At 37.2% G+C, this 20,279-nt stretch overlaps 1 protein-coding gene across 5 annotated transcripts in view; it reads left to right on the top strand.

The window, feature by feature from the left end:
• znf512b (zinc finger protein 512B) overlaps positions 1-20,279 on the top strand; it is a 205,062-nt gene that overhangs the window by 29,125 nt on the left and 155,658 nt on the right. For 4 of the 5 annotated variants that reach the window (XR_008356100.1, XM_053482161.1, XM_053482162.1 and 1 more), the window contains one exon: positions 9,937-10,013. Coding sequence is in view for 3 of the 5 variants with exons in the window: in XM_053482161.1 (XP_053338136.1) it covers positions 9,937-10,013 (77 nt within the window). In the remaining 2 variants the exon portion in view is untranslated. Of the gene's footprint in view, positions 1-448; positions 503-9,936; positions 10,014-20,279 lie in introns of all 5 variants that reach the window. The other variant, XM_053482163.1, reaches the window with a different exon arrangement.

The following is a 20,279-nucleotide window of genomic DNA, read 5'->3' as shown; positions in this document are numbered from 1 at the left end:
AATTGACATTACCATTATAAATCCCTGGAATGGAAGAAATGGAGATTTTCCTTATCATAATATGCGTTGTATTGTTTTTTTTAATCACCCGATACACAATAATTTCATTTTGTAAAGCTGCTTTGAGACAATGACCATTGTTAAAAACGCTATATTAATAAAATAAAATTGAACTAAAAAAATTTTCTTTGGTTTATAGAGTATTTTACTTTTACTATTTTACTTATATTTAATAAAAAATTTAAATAAATAAACCAAAGAGAATTATTCCATTTGTGTTTTTATTTCTATTTTTATTGTAAATTGTATTTGTAAAATAGTATTTAAAAAATCATGGGCTGTGATAGCGTGATTACAAACAATACAAGCATGTTATTATAAGAAAACTTTCCATCTCTTCTATTCCAGTGATTAAATAACTAACAATGGCAATTTTTTGAATCCACAGATGCTAGGTGGTCTCGCGGGCGAGCCTTTCTCTGAACACGCCATTTTCGCAGATGTGAGGCTAAGAAACATGCATCTCGGTTTAGGTTTAGTATTCCATGTACACAGTTTGTTGGTTTGTACATCTGTTATGTTACAACTATATTATAACATTTAGAAAGACCTCTTATTTGGTACCTTTTAAGTGACTGATGTGCCTAACTTTTTTCAGCAGAGCCTCTGTTTCACTGAATAATCCCTGACTTTATAAAAATGTAAGACCTACTGACACCCCTCAGGTGACACCACACACACACACACATCAACACAGGCAGACCAAATGTCATCAGCACATCCCTCCCTGCAAACAGCACAGCAATGAGCATTTATTTACATCTGAACAGTCATTTACATAAATCAGCTGATCAATAGCTAATACAAACATTTAAACAATTTATTCATACAGATGTACCTGTTTTACATGAAAATTTACTGGCTTGTCACTGAACTATTTACCCTGACAAAGAGCCATATAAGAACAGTGGCAGCTGGCAAACCTAAAAATAGATACAGGATTTTTTTAATAGTCTAAATAAAAATGCTTTTCTAAATGTGGGCTATTGTGGTGTACTTACAATATTTGTTAATTGAATTTTAATGAGGTTTGGGTTCGAGGATGTTAAGCCTGCATCGTGAGCCTCCTCTTTAATTTTCGATATAGTCTAATCATCGCTCAACCGCATGCATAAAGTTTTCCAGAGCTCACCGGCAGAGGTTGACTTATGATTATGAATGCGTCATGGAAAAACAGCAAAGAGACAGACTGTGACTATTTTAATAATTCATTGAAAAATTTGTGATTTCTTTGTTTTCGGCTGTGGTGGTGAAGGTAATCATGTCATCTCGTCATTTACGCAGCAGTGGATGTGCCTATAATTCTTCTTTTTATACGAATTACATAATCTAAAATTGTTTTTCATTAGTTTACATGATAAAATATAAAGGCTCATTTTGTTAACATTTACTTTGCTTAAATTAAATGTAAATAAGAAATGCCTATATTTAATTAAAATTCTAAATTTGTACTGTAATTTTAGTACTGTGATTTGTTAATGTTACTTGTATTTCAGAAGGTTTTGCCGGCAGTGATACAGGGGTGCTAATGAGATGTAAAAATGTAATTTGTTAAAATGTTATAATTATTTATTAAAGAAAATTATGATGATCATAACAGCCTACTGGCCCTGTGATGGATTGGCACCCTGTCCAGGGCGTACCTTGCCTCGTGCTCTAAGTCTTCTGAGATAGACTCCAGGCCCCCGCGACCCTAAATACAGGATAAAGCAACATAAATGATGAGTAAGTGAGTTATAACAGCCTACTGCATGTCATTCTTATAATAACGCAAAAACACTTCAACATCTGCTGATGCAGGGCATGTCCTGACGATGTTTGAATTTCATGGTTATTTAGTTTAATTTATTTCCGTTAATAAATCTACAGTACCACAAAGTATAAGATGACACAAAACCCTACACGCTTATCTTTTCTAATTACACATAATAAAATCTAAAGGCTCACTGTGTTAATGTTTACTTAAAATTACTTAAATGCGATCCTAATAAGATTCAATTTAAGATCTGAATTTATACTATAATTTTAGTACTAATTATGAATTCTTTTAATTACAATGTTTCAACGCCAAATGCACAAAGCCAAATGAGACGAGACGCTAGTTGCTTTTTATACTGTGATACTTATAACAATGACAATAAAGTTGAATTGAATTGAAATTAGGGCTGCAACTAACGATTATTTTGATAATCGATTAGTTGGACGATTATGTTTTCGATTAATCGGATAAAACCTAACTGCTTCTTCAAAAGCCACATATAGAGTTTAATAATCTTTAATTTTGACATTTTAAACCTTAAATGAAATGTAGTATATAATATATACAGTGTATATATATATATATATATCAGTGTATTTTTAAACACTATATATATATATAGTGTTTATATCTTCAACTAAATATATCAGTGTTTTTTTTTAAACAGCTAAAATAATGTAATTTTGTATAATAAAATTATGTATGCATAAGTAAAACCACAGTAAATTACAAGTTAACTTTGTAGTGGACTATAAAAAAAACTGTAGAAATGCAAAAAGCTAATAGTCACAAATATACTGTCATTTGCATTCGCTAAAAACCACAACAATCACTAAATGTAATATTCTACTGTTATTCGCACCGTGTAATTTAAGATAATCTAAAGTAGCGCCATTTAACTAATCACTATTGCTCATGAGGTGATTGCACAATGTGATGCTAGCGAGTAGCACGTGAACAGATCTAGCGCGACTGTCCTGAAGTTAGCAAACAGTTAATAAAAAAGCACTTAAACTATACAACTTTTCAACAATAAAGAGATTCAGTTTTTTACTGACCCTGCTGACGTTTCGCCATCCGTAACACCAACATGTTTTCTTTTTAAGTGTTCGTGCATGACATGCGATGTAAGCTTGGTCTTGCATAGCGTGCAGGTTACCGTCTTCTTAGGGGTGTTTAATGTAAATTGCTATCAAACCTTCGAGGACTCGGGGCACGCACTTTTTCCAGCAGACGCTTCTGTAACCTCCATTGCGCGAGCGGCTATGTATCTGTGTGTATCTTTGTGTATTTGTGCATCTTGTTGTCGCGCTCCTCAGTGACGTGAGCAGCCCAACTAATTGATAATGCCATTCGTTGACAACGAATTTCATTATCGATAATTATCGATTTTATCGATTAGTTGTTGCAGCCCTAATTGAAATTAGTCGGTAAGTTGAGATCAGTACTCTAGCAATACATCAATGTCACACGTTGATGTCACAAGCCTATTAATAAGTTCCCATTTATTCATTTGCAGCGTACTACCATTAAATAGCGCATTATTCTTACAAACATTAAAAAAATAAACAAAGGTGTGCCATGTTACTGACAATTTTTAAATAAAAAGAGATCTAATGTTGCCAGTCCTCTTGATTAATTTTAAACATATGAAAGAATGCAATGATCAAGGGCCGTGCCAAAAAATATTTTCTAAAAAAAAAAAAAAAATCCTGCCTACTTTGATGATACAAATTTTTTTAGATAAAACAGCACCAAAAAGAACCATATACAACAAAGAAACCCGAAAAAAATATGTCAGGCTTCACTTAATAAAAACGATGTATATATATCAGAAAGGGAATCAGATTTAGAAAGAGTTTTATTGCCAAGTACGCTTGCACGTACAAGGAATTTTTTTTTAGTAACAGAGCTTCCAGAACAAAAAACAAATGACAAGACAAAACAACACGACACAAAAAAAGGGTTAGTAGGGTGGAGTAGGGTGTGAGATACTTTTAAATAAGTTATATAAATATCTGAAATCTGTGGTATTATACAGTATATTGCACAGTGGTACTGTACACAATATTGCACATATATTTATTGACAGTTAGAATGATGTTTAACTGTTCATGAGGGAGATTGCCTGGGGGAAAAAACTGTTTTTGTGCCTGACTGTCCTAGTGTTTGGTGCTCTATAGCGCCGACCCAACGGCAAAAGTTCAAATAAAAGGTGGCCTGGGTGTGAGGGGTCCAAAGTGATATTCCAAGCCCTTTTCCTTACTCTGGATGTATACAGTTCTTGCGGCATGGGCAGGGCAGTGCCAATAATTCTTTCAGCAGTCGAACCGTCCTTTGTAGTCTTCTGATGTCTGTTTTCGTAGCTGAGCCAAACCAGACAGTTATTAAAGTGCACAGGACGGATTTAATGACGGCTGAGTAGAACTGTGTGAGCAGCTCCTGTGGCAAGTTGAATTTCTTCAGCTGGTGAAGGAAATACAACCTCTGGTGGGCCTTTTTAACAACGGGGTCAATGTGAATGTCCCTCTTCAGGTCCTGAGAGATGGTCGTGCCCAGGAACTGGAATGACTCCACTGCTGTCACAGTGCTGTTCATGATGGTGAGTGGGGGAAGTGCAGGTGGGTTCCTCCTAAAGTCCACAATCATCTTCACTGTTTTGAGCGTGTTTAGCTCCAGGTTGTTGTGACTGCACCAGACAGCCAGCTGCTTGACCTGACTTCTGTATGCAGACTCGTCACCTTCTTGAATGAGGCCGATGATTGTAGTGTCGTCTGCCGAGGGAGAAGAGCAGTGGGGAGAGAACGCATCCCTGAGGGGCTCCAGTTTTAGTGGTGTGGCTGTTGGACATGAACTTCCCCAGTCTCACTAGCTGCTGCCTGTCTGTCAGAAGGCTGGTGATCCAGTGACAGATAGAGCTAGGAACAGAGAGCTGATTGAGTTCGGTCTGAAGCAGTGCTGGGATGATTGTATTAAAAGCTGATGAAAAGTCTGTAAACAAGACCCTTGCATAAGCCCCTGGTTTGTCCAGATGTTGAAGGATGAAGTGCAGTCCCATGTTGACAGCATCATCAACAGTCCTGTTTGCTCTATACTGCAGGGGGTCCAGTAAGGGTCCTGTGATGTCCCTCAGATAGGCCAACACCAGTCTTTCAAATAACTTCATGAACACAGATGTTAGGGGCGACTGGTCTGTAGTCATTCATTCCTGTGATTTTAGGTTTTCTTGGAATGGGATGATTGTGGAACGTTTAAAGCACAAAGGCACTTCATATTGTTCCAGTGATCTGTTGAAGATCTGTGTGAAGATGGGAGCCAGCTGGTCAGCACAGGATTTCAGATAGCTGGTGTCACGCAGTCTGGGCCTGGAGCTTTCATTTTCTTTTGTTTTAAAAAGATCTGGTTAACATCCTTTTCACACACCTGAAGTGCAGGGGGGAGGGGGGTAAGAAAGGGTGGTTGTCAGAGGTGATAATGGTGGTGTAGAAAGAGGGTCAGGACAGGGGTGTGGTGAGAGACTGGGTGTTTTAAATTGACAATAGAACTCATTTGGGTATTCAACCAGTTGTTGATTCTCTACAGAGTTGGGGGATGGCATCTCTGTAGTTAGTGACGGTTTTCAGGCCTTTCCACACTGAAGCAGGGTCGTTTACAGAAAACTGATTTTCCAGTTTTTCAGAGTAGCTTCTCTTAGCCGTTCTGATCGCCCTTGTTAGTGTGTTCCTGGCCTGGTTGTACAAGATCCTGTACAAGATGCTCCTGTAGGCATCCTCTTTGGCCTGACGAAGCTGTCTGCATTTTGCTGTAAACCATGGTTTGTCATTGTTGTATGTTAAAGTCCTGGCAGGGATGCACATGTCCTCACAAAAACTGATGTAGGATGTTACAGAATCTGTGGGCTCGTCCAGATTGGTGGCAGCAGCTTCAAAAACACTCCAATCAGTGCAGTCAAAACAGGCCTGTAATTCCTGCTCTGCTTCAATGGTCCATCTCTTTAACTGTCCTTACTTAGCAGGTTAAAGTTTTTGCCTATAGGTCGGGAGAGTCCTAAAGCTGCTCTGGGGACGGAGCGATATGCATCCTTTACTGTGGTGTAGCAGTGACCCAAAGTGTTTTTGTCTCTGGTGGGGCATGTAATGTGCTGTTTGTATTTAGACAGTTTACGTTTGAGGTTTGCTTTGTTAAAACACCCAAGTATAATTATAACAGAGTCCGGGACTTGTTGCTTCGTGTCTGATGTGAGCAGCTAGCTGTTGCAATGCTGCGTTCACACACACTTGTGAAGGGATGTACACACACAAGAATGAACGAGGTAAACTCCCGCGGCAAATAGAAAGGCTTGCAGTTGATGAAATATGCCTCTAGATCAGAACAGCACATCTTCAATGGTGTCACATTTGTACACCAACGTTCATTGATGTAAAAGCATGTTCCGCTCTAAACAGCTGGAAGCCCGGCAGGTGTAGCGCGTTGTCCGGAATGGCTTCATTCAGCCAGGTTTCCTTGAAACACAGCGCGGCAGAGTTTGAAAAGCCTTTTTTGTCCTGGAGAGCAGGAAAAGTTCATCCATTTAGTTGGGTAGAGAGTGGAGATTCACCAGAGGTATACTCAGCAGTGCAGTTCTAAAGCCGCGCTGTCGGAGCTTGACAAGTGCGCCGGCTCTCTTTCCCCGCCTGCGCTTCTTTAAGCATTTCAACAGCGCCGTTACTCCGCCAGTTACAATGTTTAGCAAAACATTTAAAAAATCAAAAACTGGTTGAAAATTGTGTGATGTGCCAGTTTATCCCTTGTATAAGTGATAACTTATAAAAACAACAAACAAAAACAGTAAGACAGATCGAGAGCTCCACACCGAGGCAGCCATTCGCAGCGCCATCACAGTGACTAATATATATATATATATATATATATATATATATATATATAATTATTATTTGTTTCTCTCTCTAATTCAAATGTATAGGTGTGAACAGCTGAGACATCAATAGGAGTCCTGGGAGAAACCTAGTGTAACCTGAGCCAGGTGTCAATATTCTTACATATTCTTTAAAAGTCATGAATAAGTCAGTAAAAAACAGAGGCTCTGCTGAAAAAAGTTGGGCACATCAGTCACGTTACCCTAAATAAGAGTGTTATAATTTAGTTGTTTTGCTATAGACATGAATTCATGAATTTCATGAATTCAGTTTTGTGTTCAAAACAATCTGCAAGGTCTGTCGTACATTAATCTACAATATTTACATCAGCCACATTATAGCCCAGTTTATGCTCTATGTATCTAAGGTAAATGTATTAAACACAAATTAAAATATTTAACACAGATTTACGGAGAGTCACAGCAGGTCTTCAAAAAGTGCATTTGTGTTGGACAGTGATTTAACACATGACTGCTCATAGCATCACTTTTACTCGAATTAATAACTAAATCACTGTCCAACACAAATGCACTAATTTTCCTTTTCTTTTCTTTCTTTTCAACCCATAGTTGACTTCAAAGTAATCTGTTTAAGGTTTTTACTGCGAAAAAGATAACCCAGATTTACAATTATGAAGATTTTCAAACCATGCAAAAATTATTTCAACCAATATAATACAATCTATTGATATAAAACGTCATACACACTCGGTCCGGGACTAGGACCCGGAAGTAATACGGTCACGAACCAGGAAGCATAAAAGGAGACAAGATGGCGCAGCACATCGCTTAGTCATTGAGTTTGCCTATGTCGTCTCGGAGATTTTCGCCGATTCGTGAGTACCTTCTTCGGTTTGCTTTGTTATCTCGCCCCGGGGTGTGGCCATGGAGCCAGAAGCTAGAAGTTTTGCGTCATTGGTCCCCACTCAGGACTCTCAAACAGCTTTAACGGTTTCTCAGGTTTGCCAATTTCCATTGCCGCTTTATCCGGGGCTACAGTACAGTTGCAGCACCACCTTGACCAGGCCCTCATCTTATCCATTTCAACTTAACCCAGCTGCCATTTCTGCATTTCAAAAACGTTTGAAATCGTTTCACCACCGCTCCTATCCTTATCCATCCAGACGCCAACAAACCGTTAGTTGTAGAGGTGGATGTGTCGGGTGTGGGCGCCGGGGCTGTTCTCTCCCAGCGAGGTCCAGACCAGAAACTACATCCTTGCAGTTTCTTCTCCAAGAAATTTTACCCCACTCAGCAGCGATACGGGGTAACGCAAGCTTAAAGTAGGCCTTGGAGGAATGGTGTCACTGGCTCCAGGGTGCCAGTGAGCCGTTCATCGTCTGGACGGAGCACCAGAACCTCATAACTATCAGAAACTTAAAACAACTCAACCCACGACTGGCACGGTGGGCATTATTTTTTTAACAATACAACTTTCACCTGTCATACCGCCTGGGGTCCAAGAACACCAAGGCCGACGCCCTGTCCCGACAACATGAAGACGTTCCCCGGGTGGACCCTGTGCCTGTCATTCCCTCCTCCCGGATCATCACACCCCTCCACTGGGACTTAGAGATTAGGGTCCGCCAGGCACAGGCTGCGGCACAGGCTGCATCGCCGGACATCCTGGAACCCGACGAACCTTTCTGTTCATCAAACAGGCGTTCTGGTAGCCCTCCATGAGGAAGGACGTCACTGAGTTCGTCCAGGCGTGTCCGGTGAGGGCCACCAGGGCCAAAGATGCAAACCAACCAACACCTGGAGAATTACAACCCCTTTCCCGTTCCTCGACGGCCCTGGACGCACATCGCCGTGGATTTCATCACGGGCCTGACGGTTTCCGAAGGAAAAAACACCATCTTAACCATCGTTGACGTGGCATCTGCACACCGAATCCCAAAAACATTCACCCCGGGTTCATCGGCTCATACAGCATTACCCTACAGATCAACCCTGTCACCTACCGGCTCCAGCTGTCTACAGCGCTCCGGATCCACCCAGTATTTCACACATCACAACTAAAACCCCTCACTACTTCACCTATGGTTCCAGCCACCCACTTTGCTTCTCTTTCCCGAATCATTGACGGCGGTTCCACTTACACCGTGCGGCGGATCCTTGACTCGCACCCTCAGGGCAGACGCTCTTAGTACCTAATCGACTGGGAAGGTTACGGCCCCGTGGAACGATCTTGGATCCCAGCAGGCTTCATCCTCGACCCCAACCTTATTCGGGACTACCGTCACCGGGTATCCTTCACCCCAGGACCGTCTGGAGCCGGTCCTAGACAGGGGGGTACTGTCATGCTCACTCGGTCCGCGACCGGCACTAGGACCCGGAATTAATGCGGTTGCGAACCAGGAAGCATAAAAGGAGACAAGATGGCGCAGCACATCGCTCAGTCATTAAGTTTGCCCATGTTGCCAGGGAGATTTTTGCAGATTGGTGAGTACTCACCTTCTTGGGTTCGCTTTTAGATTGAGCATGTGTTTATAGGACACAGGTTAAATTGTGTTTATCCCTTTCTCCCCATTCGAGAGAGTCCTTAAAACAAATCGTGTGGTTATCCTGCCTAATCGTGTTTTTCTGCGTTTGGGTTTACCATCCACGCTACAAAGGGCTAACCGCTAAAGCTATGTCTTCTGATCCACTCAGGTTAGTTTTTGACAGAGAAACTGAAATGAGAATATTTAGTGTTTAACTAGGATCATAAAAGGCACAAATTTTCTGTAAGTACTGTATGTAACCACTAGAAATCTTTGTCTAAAAAGGAGCGATGAGCACCAATGGAATTTGGTGGTTCCATATATATATATGGAACCACCAAAAAAAAAAAATATATATATATATATATATATATATTTTTTTTTTTTTTAAAGTCTTACTTTCTACTGCAAATATGTTTGAGTTGCATTAGCAGTTAATAATGATATTTAACCTGTTCTTGGGATGTGAAGAGTTGCTGCTGGTTTGGTCAGTGGTCTATCATCTGTCACTGGCAGCTTTTAAATTAAAATGTTATCCTTGACCCTTGTAAACCTAAGTTTTCTGAAAAAACTAAACAAAAAACAACAACTGAGTTACATTTAAAAAGAGAAAACGGGATAAAAGTGAGTAGTTTTTTTCTATTATACTGGGATAGCCTGTCCTAATCTTGTTCCTTAAAAGCAAACTTACTATTCCAATATGTACTCTCTCTCAGGTCCCTCCTGCTATGGGAGAACAGACAAGAAGAAAAAGCACTGCTGTCCTGAGGTGCCAGGCATTTGCATAATCCCTGTAAGTATAAAGAATGAGAAATGAGACTTCTTATTTCTTCTAAGTATTTGGTAACAAATCTAGCTTCCTGTAGGCCCATAAAATGTCTCAATAATTTAAGGCTCATGTGGTGTTCACATTCTGTACCCTTTTTTGTACTGTGGGGAATTTCTGTTATAAAAAGAAAAAAAAAACTCTTTCACTTAAAAGGATGAATTGGTACGTCACATATTAGGCTCTCTTCCCCACATCAGTGCCTGACATAACAAAAGCTTTTGTGGCTAAATGGAATTTTTTTTACACTCAAAAATCTATAGTAGGGCAAAACTTTCAACCTCTTCACATAAAAAGATAGCATGTTCTATTTAAAAAAAAATATACTAAATTGCCTGGCCAAAGAATGCCCTTTTGCTTTCATTATGGTCATGGTATCATTTTGATAAGCTTATGTCAACCTGGCTTATGTCAAAACATTTATTTTAGTACAAAGTCACTCTAATTTTTCTCCAAGACTATGTGTGAAAATAATTTCTCATCCACATTGAATAAAATGTATTATTATTATTATTATTATTATTATTATTTTACAATTTTAGTCTAATAAATCCTGGCATTGTCATCTTGGAACATTCCCATGGTATCAAGGAAGAAAAAAATAGATGAGAAATCAATGGAAAATGCCCTTTTAAATACAAATAGGAGAGTGTTCTTCATATCCTTCTCTTGTGACCTGTGGCATCCCCTAAGGCTCAATTTTAGGATCCCGTTTTATCCTTTATATTGCATCCCCTTGACTTCATCTTTGAGAACACAGTATTCTTTACCTCTCTTCTGCAGCTAACACACAGAACAGAGTGACCTACAAGTTACACCTGTTAATGCATGTGCTGAACATCGTTTTTAACTCTAAAAACATCAAATGCTGGATCTTTATAAATTAACAAGCAGCAGTTTAGGAAGGGGCAGCTTTTATTCAACCAGACTGATATCTAAGCCTAGACCTTTAATTTTTTCCTGGCTTGATCAGTCTAACTCTCTATATATGGGGTTGCCTCATTTCACAGACTTTTAACTGAAACAACCTGAAGGTATTATATCATTCATGTATTGGCTCTGCTATAATTTTTTGATCCTACCAGTCTGTCTGTTATTAATTTTGTTTGGTTCATTCCCAAACATGCTCACTCTTCTTGACTACTGGTGGGTCTGTGGTGTTGGTATTCCATGGAAATAGGGGTGCATTACAGCCCAGTATACACTGGAATGGGTGTTTTACAGTTCCTGAATGCTTAAGGAACTTCTTCCCTTATTCTACTAGGGTAGTTAGTCAGTCCACTTCTCCTGGTTCTCTGCCTCTTTTTAAATTTCTGTAAATTTAAAATCTTCTGGATTCTACATTCTACTGGAGATTTTTCTTATTATAACATGCATTGTATTGTTCTTAATCACTCTACAATGTTTTAATTTTGAGCGCTGAGATTTCATTTAAAAATAAATAAATAAATAAACCAAAAAAGATTTTTCCATTTGTTTTTTCCATTTGTAAAATAGCATTACAAAAATCATGGGTTATGTATCGAGCGATTAAAAACAATACAAGGCATATAGGATTTTCTGTTAAGGGGGGCTCAGCCCCCATAGATGTTTAACACATATTTGGCTTGTTCAGAATCAGTACTTAAATGAGTCTTCTTGATCACACACGCTGTTTACCGTATAAACCTTTTTCTATGTACAGGTAGAATCAGAAAAATGTAACCAGAAAACAGCATATAACTTTAAACTTACATTGATTAGCAATATAAACAACACTTCTATGAGGCTGGCCACCAAATTGTGACTGTCTGGGTGCCAATAATGTCAAACATTTATCTGTTAATTCTTTGACAATACTGCTGCTTTTTGTTGGAAACTGGCAGACATAAAAAATGTGAAAAAAAAGTTTCTAATGCAATGATTCCAATCACTGTTGAAAACACAGTGTTAATGTGCCTAAGAGGCTGCCCTTCCAGAGAACTGAACTGTAGAACTGAACAGAGAACTGTAGATGGGAGGTTTTTCAAGTCACATGGAAATAGGTCTCCAAATAAGCAGCAGGGTAAGGTCTTTTGTTCATGTGACCTGAAAAACCTTCCATCTACAGTTAAATATAAATATTAAAACTTTAAGTTAAACTAGATAACATGATGATCAATGTTTTAGCTACATAAATAAGACAGTAGGTTCTCTATTCAACCCCTTAAAATTTCATAGCTACTAGGCTATTTATTCAAAATCATTAATATAGGCAAACATTGTTTTAATGTAATTAAACAAAGCATCTTTTTAATATCATTCTTTTTTTTGTTTCTATTTATTTAAAAAAGTAACTTTTTCTTAATCAAATTGACAAAAACCCTACTCTAAGGCGAATAAATGTATTTTATAATTTGGGACATTATTTAATACAATACAATATTTATTACAAAAAAAGGATTTCTCTATCTCTGTAAATCACACTGCTATGCAGTTAAAACGAGTGCACTGAATGCTGTCACTATTTTTAATCATTTATGTGCTTTATGGTAGTTAATGCCATATGCACTGTGCAGTGTTTTATATAGACAGTTAGGTTTTCCAATTAAAACAGCAAAGGCATGATTGTTTTATAAAGTAGACTATAGGTTCATAGAGTATGTATTAAGGGCTTCATTTGCGTTAGAGGAAACAGGCTGGTGTGATGAGGGGAGAACACAGCAAAGATTTAACTGATTAATCCCTCAATGACATTTGGTAAATTGTATTTATAAGAAAGGACTGCAGTGATGCAGATATAACAATTTGTCGAAAAAAACACACCTTGCCTTAATCCTCCCTCGGTGATGGAGAATTGAAGACCGCGCTGAAAGTCGTGAAGGAGCCGAAGTCTGCTGCAGCTTTCATATGAAATTTAAATGAGACAATGGGCGATTACCAATTTGTGTAAAGTTTATGAAGAATTTTTAGGTGGGTGGAGTACAAATGTCAGGGGGGCCTCTTTATGATATGTAGATGAATATTATGACTGAAACAAAGCTGCTCATGTCGGCTCATGTCGGGAGCATTTTGTAAAGTGAAAAGTGAAATTGTGTACCAACAACATAGCACAAAGCATGTCTGTGAATGGCTGAAATGTGGTTGTGAATAAGCCTTTTAGTTAATGTAAAATGTTCGCGTAAACTCGCGCGCGTTCTTTCACTTTGCCGAGTTTTGATCTAAAGTCAGATAAACGCACGTGTCGATATGAGATATTTATTAGAGATTTGTCTTTCCCAGAAATACAACAAACACAATTTTATACTTGTTAAATAAGCGCTGTCTTCGCGGCACTGTGTGAAACGCACGCCGATGTGAGACGCTTTATTTCAGTCATAACCCACTAAACATTGGACGTCGGATAGACATGCAGATCACGTCTATATTGGGTCCGTCAGTCCATGACCAGTTCTGGACATCTATTCGACGTCCAAACTAGGTTCACTTTTTGGACGTCCAACCATGACCCAACTTGGATGTCATTTTACCGACCTAATCTGGCTTATTTTTTTATGTCATTTTGACGTCCAAACTAGGTCCACTATTTGGACATCCATCCATGACCCAACTTGGACGTCGTGTTTGACCTAATCTGCCTTTTTTTTTTTTGGACGTCATTTGGACGTCTATGGCAGTGGCAGTAAATGTGTTTTACAAAATAGTGCCTATCAACATATGATTATACATATGAATACAGATTATTTATAAACAAACAAGATTTATTATCTGTATGACTATTTATTTATTTGGTAGACTATATATATATATATATATATATATATATATATATATTTATTTTTACATTTTCCTGTTTCCCTAACAGTTTTTATTTTATTTAAAGTAGCCTATAATCAAGTCATTTAAATGTTTATTTTATATTGTATTGTGGCATAGGCGGGGCGATGGCTGAGGACCATCATGCATTGCGGGAGGGTTTCTGTGTGTTCACCATCTTCGGGAAGTTTGTTTGGGCTCGTGGCTTCGGCCATGTTCGTGTATTAGGGTGTGTGTGACCTGTTTAATGTTCCCTGGTTCATGCTTAGGCTGAATTAGGTGTACGTTTCGAGTGAATGTGTTGCTTATGCTATAGAGTGCTGTGTGTAAATAAAGTACTCCTACAATTAGCATTGAGCACCAAGCAAGCTCACTCGTTCTCCAAATCCTTCCGTCGGTAAACCACTGCAATATTAAAATAAATATATATATAAACTTATGTAAATTATATTTTATATAAATAAATCATGGTAGCCTATCTTACGAAAGACTGTAATTTAACGTCCAAAAATGACATGGAAAAGACGTTCCACCAACGTCAACATTAGACGTGCAGTAGACGTCGAAAAAAAGACGTCGCCTGGCGTTACAATACAACCCCATCAATGGACGGAAATTGGATGTCCAAAAATGACATGAAAAAGACGTCACTATGACGTCACGTTGTGCAGTGGGAATATACAAAAAAATTTTACTGTGTAGTGGACCGCGCACAATCCTCCCGCAGGCAAAACTTTCTCTGAATACGCTGTTTTAACGGGGGTGGGGCTAAAAAACACTGCACCGGCAGAAGTAGACTAATGATTATGAATGCGTCGGGGAAAACAGCAAGGAAACTCACTCTGCTATTTTAATAATTTATTAATAAGTTGGTGTCTTTGGTTTCAACTGTAATGAAGGTGATCATGTCATCTCTGCAGCAGTGGATGTGCCAGTAATTCATGTTTTATACGAATTATATAAGCTGAATTTTTTTCTATTAGTTCATACAAAAGCAGACGTTTCGCTTTATGTAAGTATATATTTTTCACGTCTGTGAGGCGAGTATACACAGAGTTTCGGTTCATTTTTTTTGACGCGCTCAAGTTCACAGAAACCGATACAGAATAGCGCTGTATCCCTGTTTGCTTTCATTATTTTACAACATCATAGCGTTTTGTCGTCATTGTGCGTGCACTTGTGCGTCCAAAAGTAGAGTCTTATAAAGGCTGATTAGCTTATATAGGTTTATTATATAGTTTTTTCCTATTAATCTGACAACACCTGTGGCTTACCCACTTTTACTGATGCACACCCAGAGTTTTCTGGCTACGTGAGTGTTACACATGATAAAATATTAGGGATGTAACGGTAAATACCATTGTACCGCAATAGCAAATTTTTTCCATACTACCGTGGTCGCATGACTCGATAAAATGATAGGACTTCTTAGAAAATTTTGCTCAGGCGAATGGAGCGAACGGGAGGTAGCGAGAACTACAATTCCCATCAGCCCAGGCGTGGCCATCATCCTTTGCGGTCTGTTGTCACTACAGATCCAGTAATGCGGAAATGGCGGGTGCTGCTAGTAGCGGCGAAGAAAAAGAGATGGAAATGGTCGAACCTAAAGCCGGTTTTAAATCGGTTGTGTGGAATTTTAATTTTTTCTGAGTTTTAAAGAATACTGAATTGAAACTTTATTTTTTTACATGGTTTAATAATTTTTTGTTATTAAAATTGAAGAATTGAAGTTCCTGTTTTAAAGTTTACAGATAGATGGCTAATTTGTATGCCATTGATATGTTCACTGTTTATGTAAACTGTTTAATAAACACTTTTTTAAAAAGCACTTTTTTCGAGTCTCTTTATTAGTTTTGTTTTTCCTGTAAATAATTCAATAAATATCGTACTGTGTCATTCATACCGAGGTATTATCGTACTGTGAAGTTTTAATACCGTTACATCCCTGTAAAATATAAAGGATCACTGTGTTAACATTTACTTTGTTTAAATTTGATTGAACTAAGAAACACCTATATTTAACCTAAATTCAAATTTGTACTGTAATTTTAGTACTGTAATTTAAAATTTGTTTAATGTTTCACTTGTATTTTATAAAGTTTTGCCGGCAGTGGTACAGCGCAACAGGGGTGCTACTGGGATGTAAAAATGTAAATTGTTAAAACATTTTCATTATTTATTAAAAAACACATCGACATCTGCTGACGCAGTAGCACGTCCTGACAATGTTTGAATTTTTATGGTCATTTAGTTTTGTTTATTTCAGTTTCAGTTATTTTTAGTTTCATTTAATAACTCTACTACAAATTTACATAACATAAAATACAAGATGACAAAAAAACCTACATGCGTAGCTTTTCTAATTACACATAATAAAATCTAAAGGCTCCTGTGTTAACGTTTACTTTGCTTAAATTCGATCCTAATAAGATTTAATTTGATTTTAAAATTTGTACTGTGATTTTAGTACTGTGATTATGAATTTGTTTAACTACAATGTTTCACTTGATTTTATTCGCTACTACAGTATGTGCAGCTCTAAAGGAGCTGCGGCTCATTAATCTTTAAGAGAATGTACTGATGCCCGAGGTGTCAGTCTATAGTTATATAGTGCCACTCAGCGGTAAAAGCCAGCAAATGCACAAACCCAAACTTAAAAACCAGAATACCGCTTGGGTACCATCTGTACTTTTACTGGGGAACAAACCACCATTATGCTCAAAGACTAAGAAACAGGCAGCTTTATTGAGGAAAACTTACAAATATTTAAGAGAGAGCTCTCAAAAATAGCTGACAAGTTGCTGATATCATCGCCAAATCAAAACAGCCACACACCATGACAGAGACATTAATACTACCTGCCTGCAAAATCATTATAGATGCTCGGCCCTGTCACTCTTAAAGAAATAGCCCCTCTACCAAATAATACAGACAGTATTGGCAGACGTTGAAAGGATACAGGATGTTGTCTGCAGACATTGAAAGGATAGTTTTAGAAAAGTTGTGCATTAGTGGAAAATTTGCACAGCAACTTGATAAATCTATGCATATCTGTGGACATTCACAACTTTTGGCAAATCTGCTTTTTGTAGAATGAGACACCATCAGAGAAATCGTCCTGTTTTGCAAAGAATTGCCAGAAAAACAACAGTAGTGGAAATTGTTCAAGTTGTATCAGAGTACCGTGAACAAGGAATACTGCAAATGTTTGCAGATGGAGCAGCTGCCATGTTCAGGCGCACGAAAAGATTTAATAACACTGTAAAAGAGCAACAACCAGATGTTATTGTCATGCATAGTATTTTTACACAATGTGTATGATGTTCCATCTTGTGAAGGCACTCGTTACAAAGACATTAGTATCAGACCTAGCTCCTGTATTGGACGATGATTAACCTTGTAAAGACAAGACCAGTAAAAAGTCCCATCATTTGTGAGGAAATGTGTTTGCATCATTGTAGGAGGAATTGGGAGCAGAGCAAACACTCTAAAAAATAAAACTATACTCATTTTTTTGGTGAAACATTTTTAACATTTAAAAATATTAGTCAGTAAAAAAAAATTAAGTAGACCTGAATAACTACATTTTGTACCATGATGTACAAAATTTAATAAATGTAATAAATAAATGTAATAAATTGTGTTAATTAAATGGTTACCCTAAGTGAAAATTTGTCCAATAATTAAGTAGATGTAATTTAAATGCAAGGTAGAAGAAACTGAAAAGTAGACTATTATTTAACAAACAAATGTGCTACATTTACTAAATATTTTAACTGAATTTAGTTTATAGAGCTCTGTCACATAATTAATATAAGTTACACTTACTTAATTTTTTACACTATATTTACTCTTTACTCAAGGAGTATTTTAATTCAGATCAATATATCTATTGACACCAAATTATAAACAAATGCACAATACACAAATTACTATTTAAATTAACCATTTATTTGCCCAGTTTAACAAGACCAAAGAAGGAATTGAAATTTAAACTTAACCTGGTTTACTTTGCAAATGTCATGTAATATGAGCATAGACTATAAAAACAGTGAGCTGACTTGATCTTATTAGTAAACAGGCTTTCAAACAATACATCTGCCACAGACATTATACAGTTAATTTGTGAAAAGTAGTCTTTTGTATTAAAATCTAATGAGTCACAAATTCTACAGTCTTGGCCAAAAGTTTTGAAAAATACATAAATATTGGAGATTGGAAAAGTTGCTGCTTAAGTTTTTATAATAGCAATTTACATATACTCCAGAATGTTATGAAGAGTGATCAGATGAATTGCATAGTCCTTCTTTGCCATAAAAATTAACTTAATCCCCAAAAAAACCTTTCCACTGCATTTCATTGCTGACATTAAAGAACCTGCTGAGATCATTTCAGTAATTGTCTTGTTGCTGAGGATTGGGGAAGTCATATTCTCCGATGAAGCCTCTTTCCTATTGTTTGGGGCATCTGGAAAAACAGTAAAGCATCCTGAGACCATTCATGTGTGGGGTTGCTTCTTATCCAAGGAAGTGGGCTCACTTACAATTTTGCCCCAAAACACAGCCATGAATAAAGAATAGTACCAAAACACCCTACAACAGCAACTTCTTCCAACAATCCAACAACAGTTTGGTGAAGAACAATGCATTTTCCAGCATGATGGAGATAACTAAAAGGCAAAAGGGATAACTAAGTGGCTCGGGGACCAAAATGTTGAAATTTTGGGTCAATGGCCTGGAAACTCCCCAGATCTCCCATTAAGAACTTGTGGTCAATCTTCAAGAGGCAGATGGACAAACAAAACCCCACTAATTCTGACAAACTCCAAGAAGTGATTATGAAAGAATGGGTTGCTATCAGTCAGAATTTGTCCCAGAAGTTGATTGAGAGCATGCCCAGTCGAATTGCAGAGGTCCTGAAAAAGAAGGGCCAACACTGCAAATACTGACTCTTTGCATAAATGTCATGTAATTGTCGATAAAAGCCTTTGAAACGTATGAAGTGCTTGTAATTATATTTCAGTACATAACAGAAACAACTGAAACAAAGATCTAAAAGCAGTTTAGCAAACTTTGTGAAAACTACTATTTGTGTCCTCTCAAAACTTTTGGCCACGACTATACATTTGAAAGATTACACCGTCACACTCAATATTTTAACTGAATTTAGTTTATAGAGCTCTATCACAATCAATATATGGTAAACTTACTTAATTATTTATACTATATTTATCTTTTACTCAAGGAGTATTTAAATTCAGGTCAATACAAGAATATAGAGAATAAGAATTATATTTGTAATAAGATAAATAATAAAATTATAATAAATATGGATTTTACCAGACCAAATTTCTTATTCACTGCTAAAGTAGTTAAATACGCTTATACTGTAGATAAATACACGATAGGTGTGAAGTTATCAAACCGGTTTTGCTGGGGTAATTGGCAGAATTGAGGGGTTTAAAACGAATTACCAAGCAGACGTCTCTGTGTAAATTGTATTTCGCCAACAAAACATAAACATAAATAGAAACATAAACTTAAATAGAAATAAAATGTTTAATGGTACCAATTAAATCAGATGTCATCGTTGGATTTGATACTTTGAGTGTAATTCATAAATTTTGCTAAATAACGAAACCTGTTTCCTTCCTAGACCTTTTGTACCATTGAACATTTTATTTCTATTTATTTTAAGTTTTGCTGGTGGAATTAATTTTAGGCAGAGACGTCTGCTTGGTCTTGTTAATTTGTTTAAACCCCCCCAATTCTCACATTTCCCCCATCCGCGAAACCGGTTTGATAACTTCACAGCTACATGAAAGGTGAGAAGTGGGATTACAGTAACTGAGCGCGCTGCAAGTAGCCTATATATTCGTTTGTATATTTCTGTTAAATTATGCCTGCAGTTTACAGTAAATCTGCTCATGTGTGCGCACGCGTTTATCAGCCTTTTGATTAACGGCACTCATTTATTGTTTACTATAAATTTAAATCACATATAACACACATTCATCATGAAAGATGTATTGTAAAACAAAATCATGATTGCTTCAGCATTGGAAACAATACTGTTTTAGGCTAACTTTATCAACAATTATTTACTTTTGTATTTTTTGTTGTACTTCTTTTTGCACACACACAACTAAATCAGACTAGTTGGATTTTAATGCCATTTTTTTATTTACTATAGGGTCAGTTGTATTATGCTTTCTTTGGAGAATAAACAAACCTGGTAGATTGTCTTGAAAGTCTTGGGCAGTGGTGGACTGAAGCACCATGAAACATTTATTGAAATGCAATTATTATGCACACAAAAAATGAATAACACATCAAAAATATGTAATATTATAACTTATCTAGCAAGTAGCCTATATTTTTAATTTTTATTGATAAATCGCACGCGTATATAAGCTTTTTGATCAAAACACTGACTTTTGTAAAGTAAAAGTACAAACCA

The sequence above is a fragment of the Clarias gariepinus genome, chromosome 22, assembly GCF_024256425.1.
Source record: "Clarias gariepinus isolate MV-2021 ecotype Netherlands chromosome 22, CGAR_prim_01v2, whole genome shotgun sequence".
Classification (NCBI taxonomy): Eukaryota; Metazoa; Chordata; class Actinopteri; order Siluriformes; family Clariidae; genus Clarias; species Clarias gariepinus.
The sequence above is the reverse complement of the archived record's forward strand: the minus strand, read 5'-3'. Positions and strand labels throughout refer to the sequence as shown.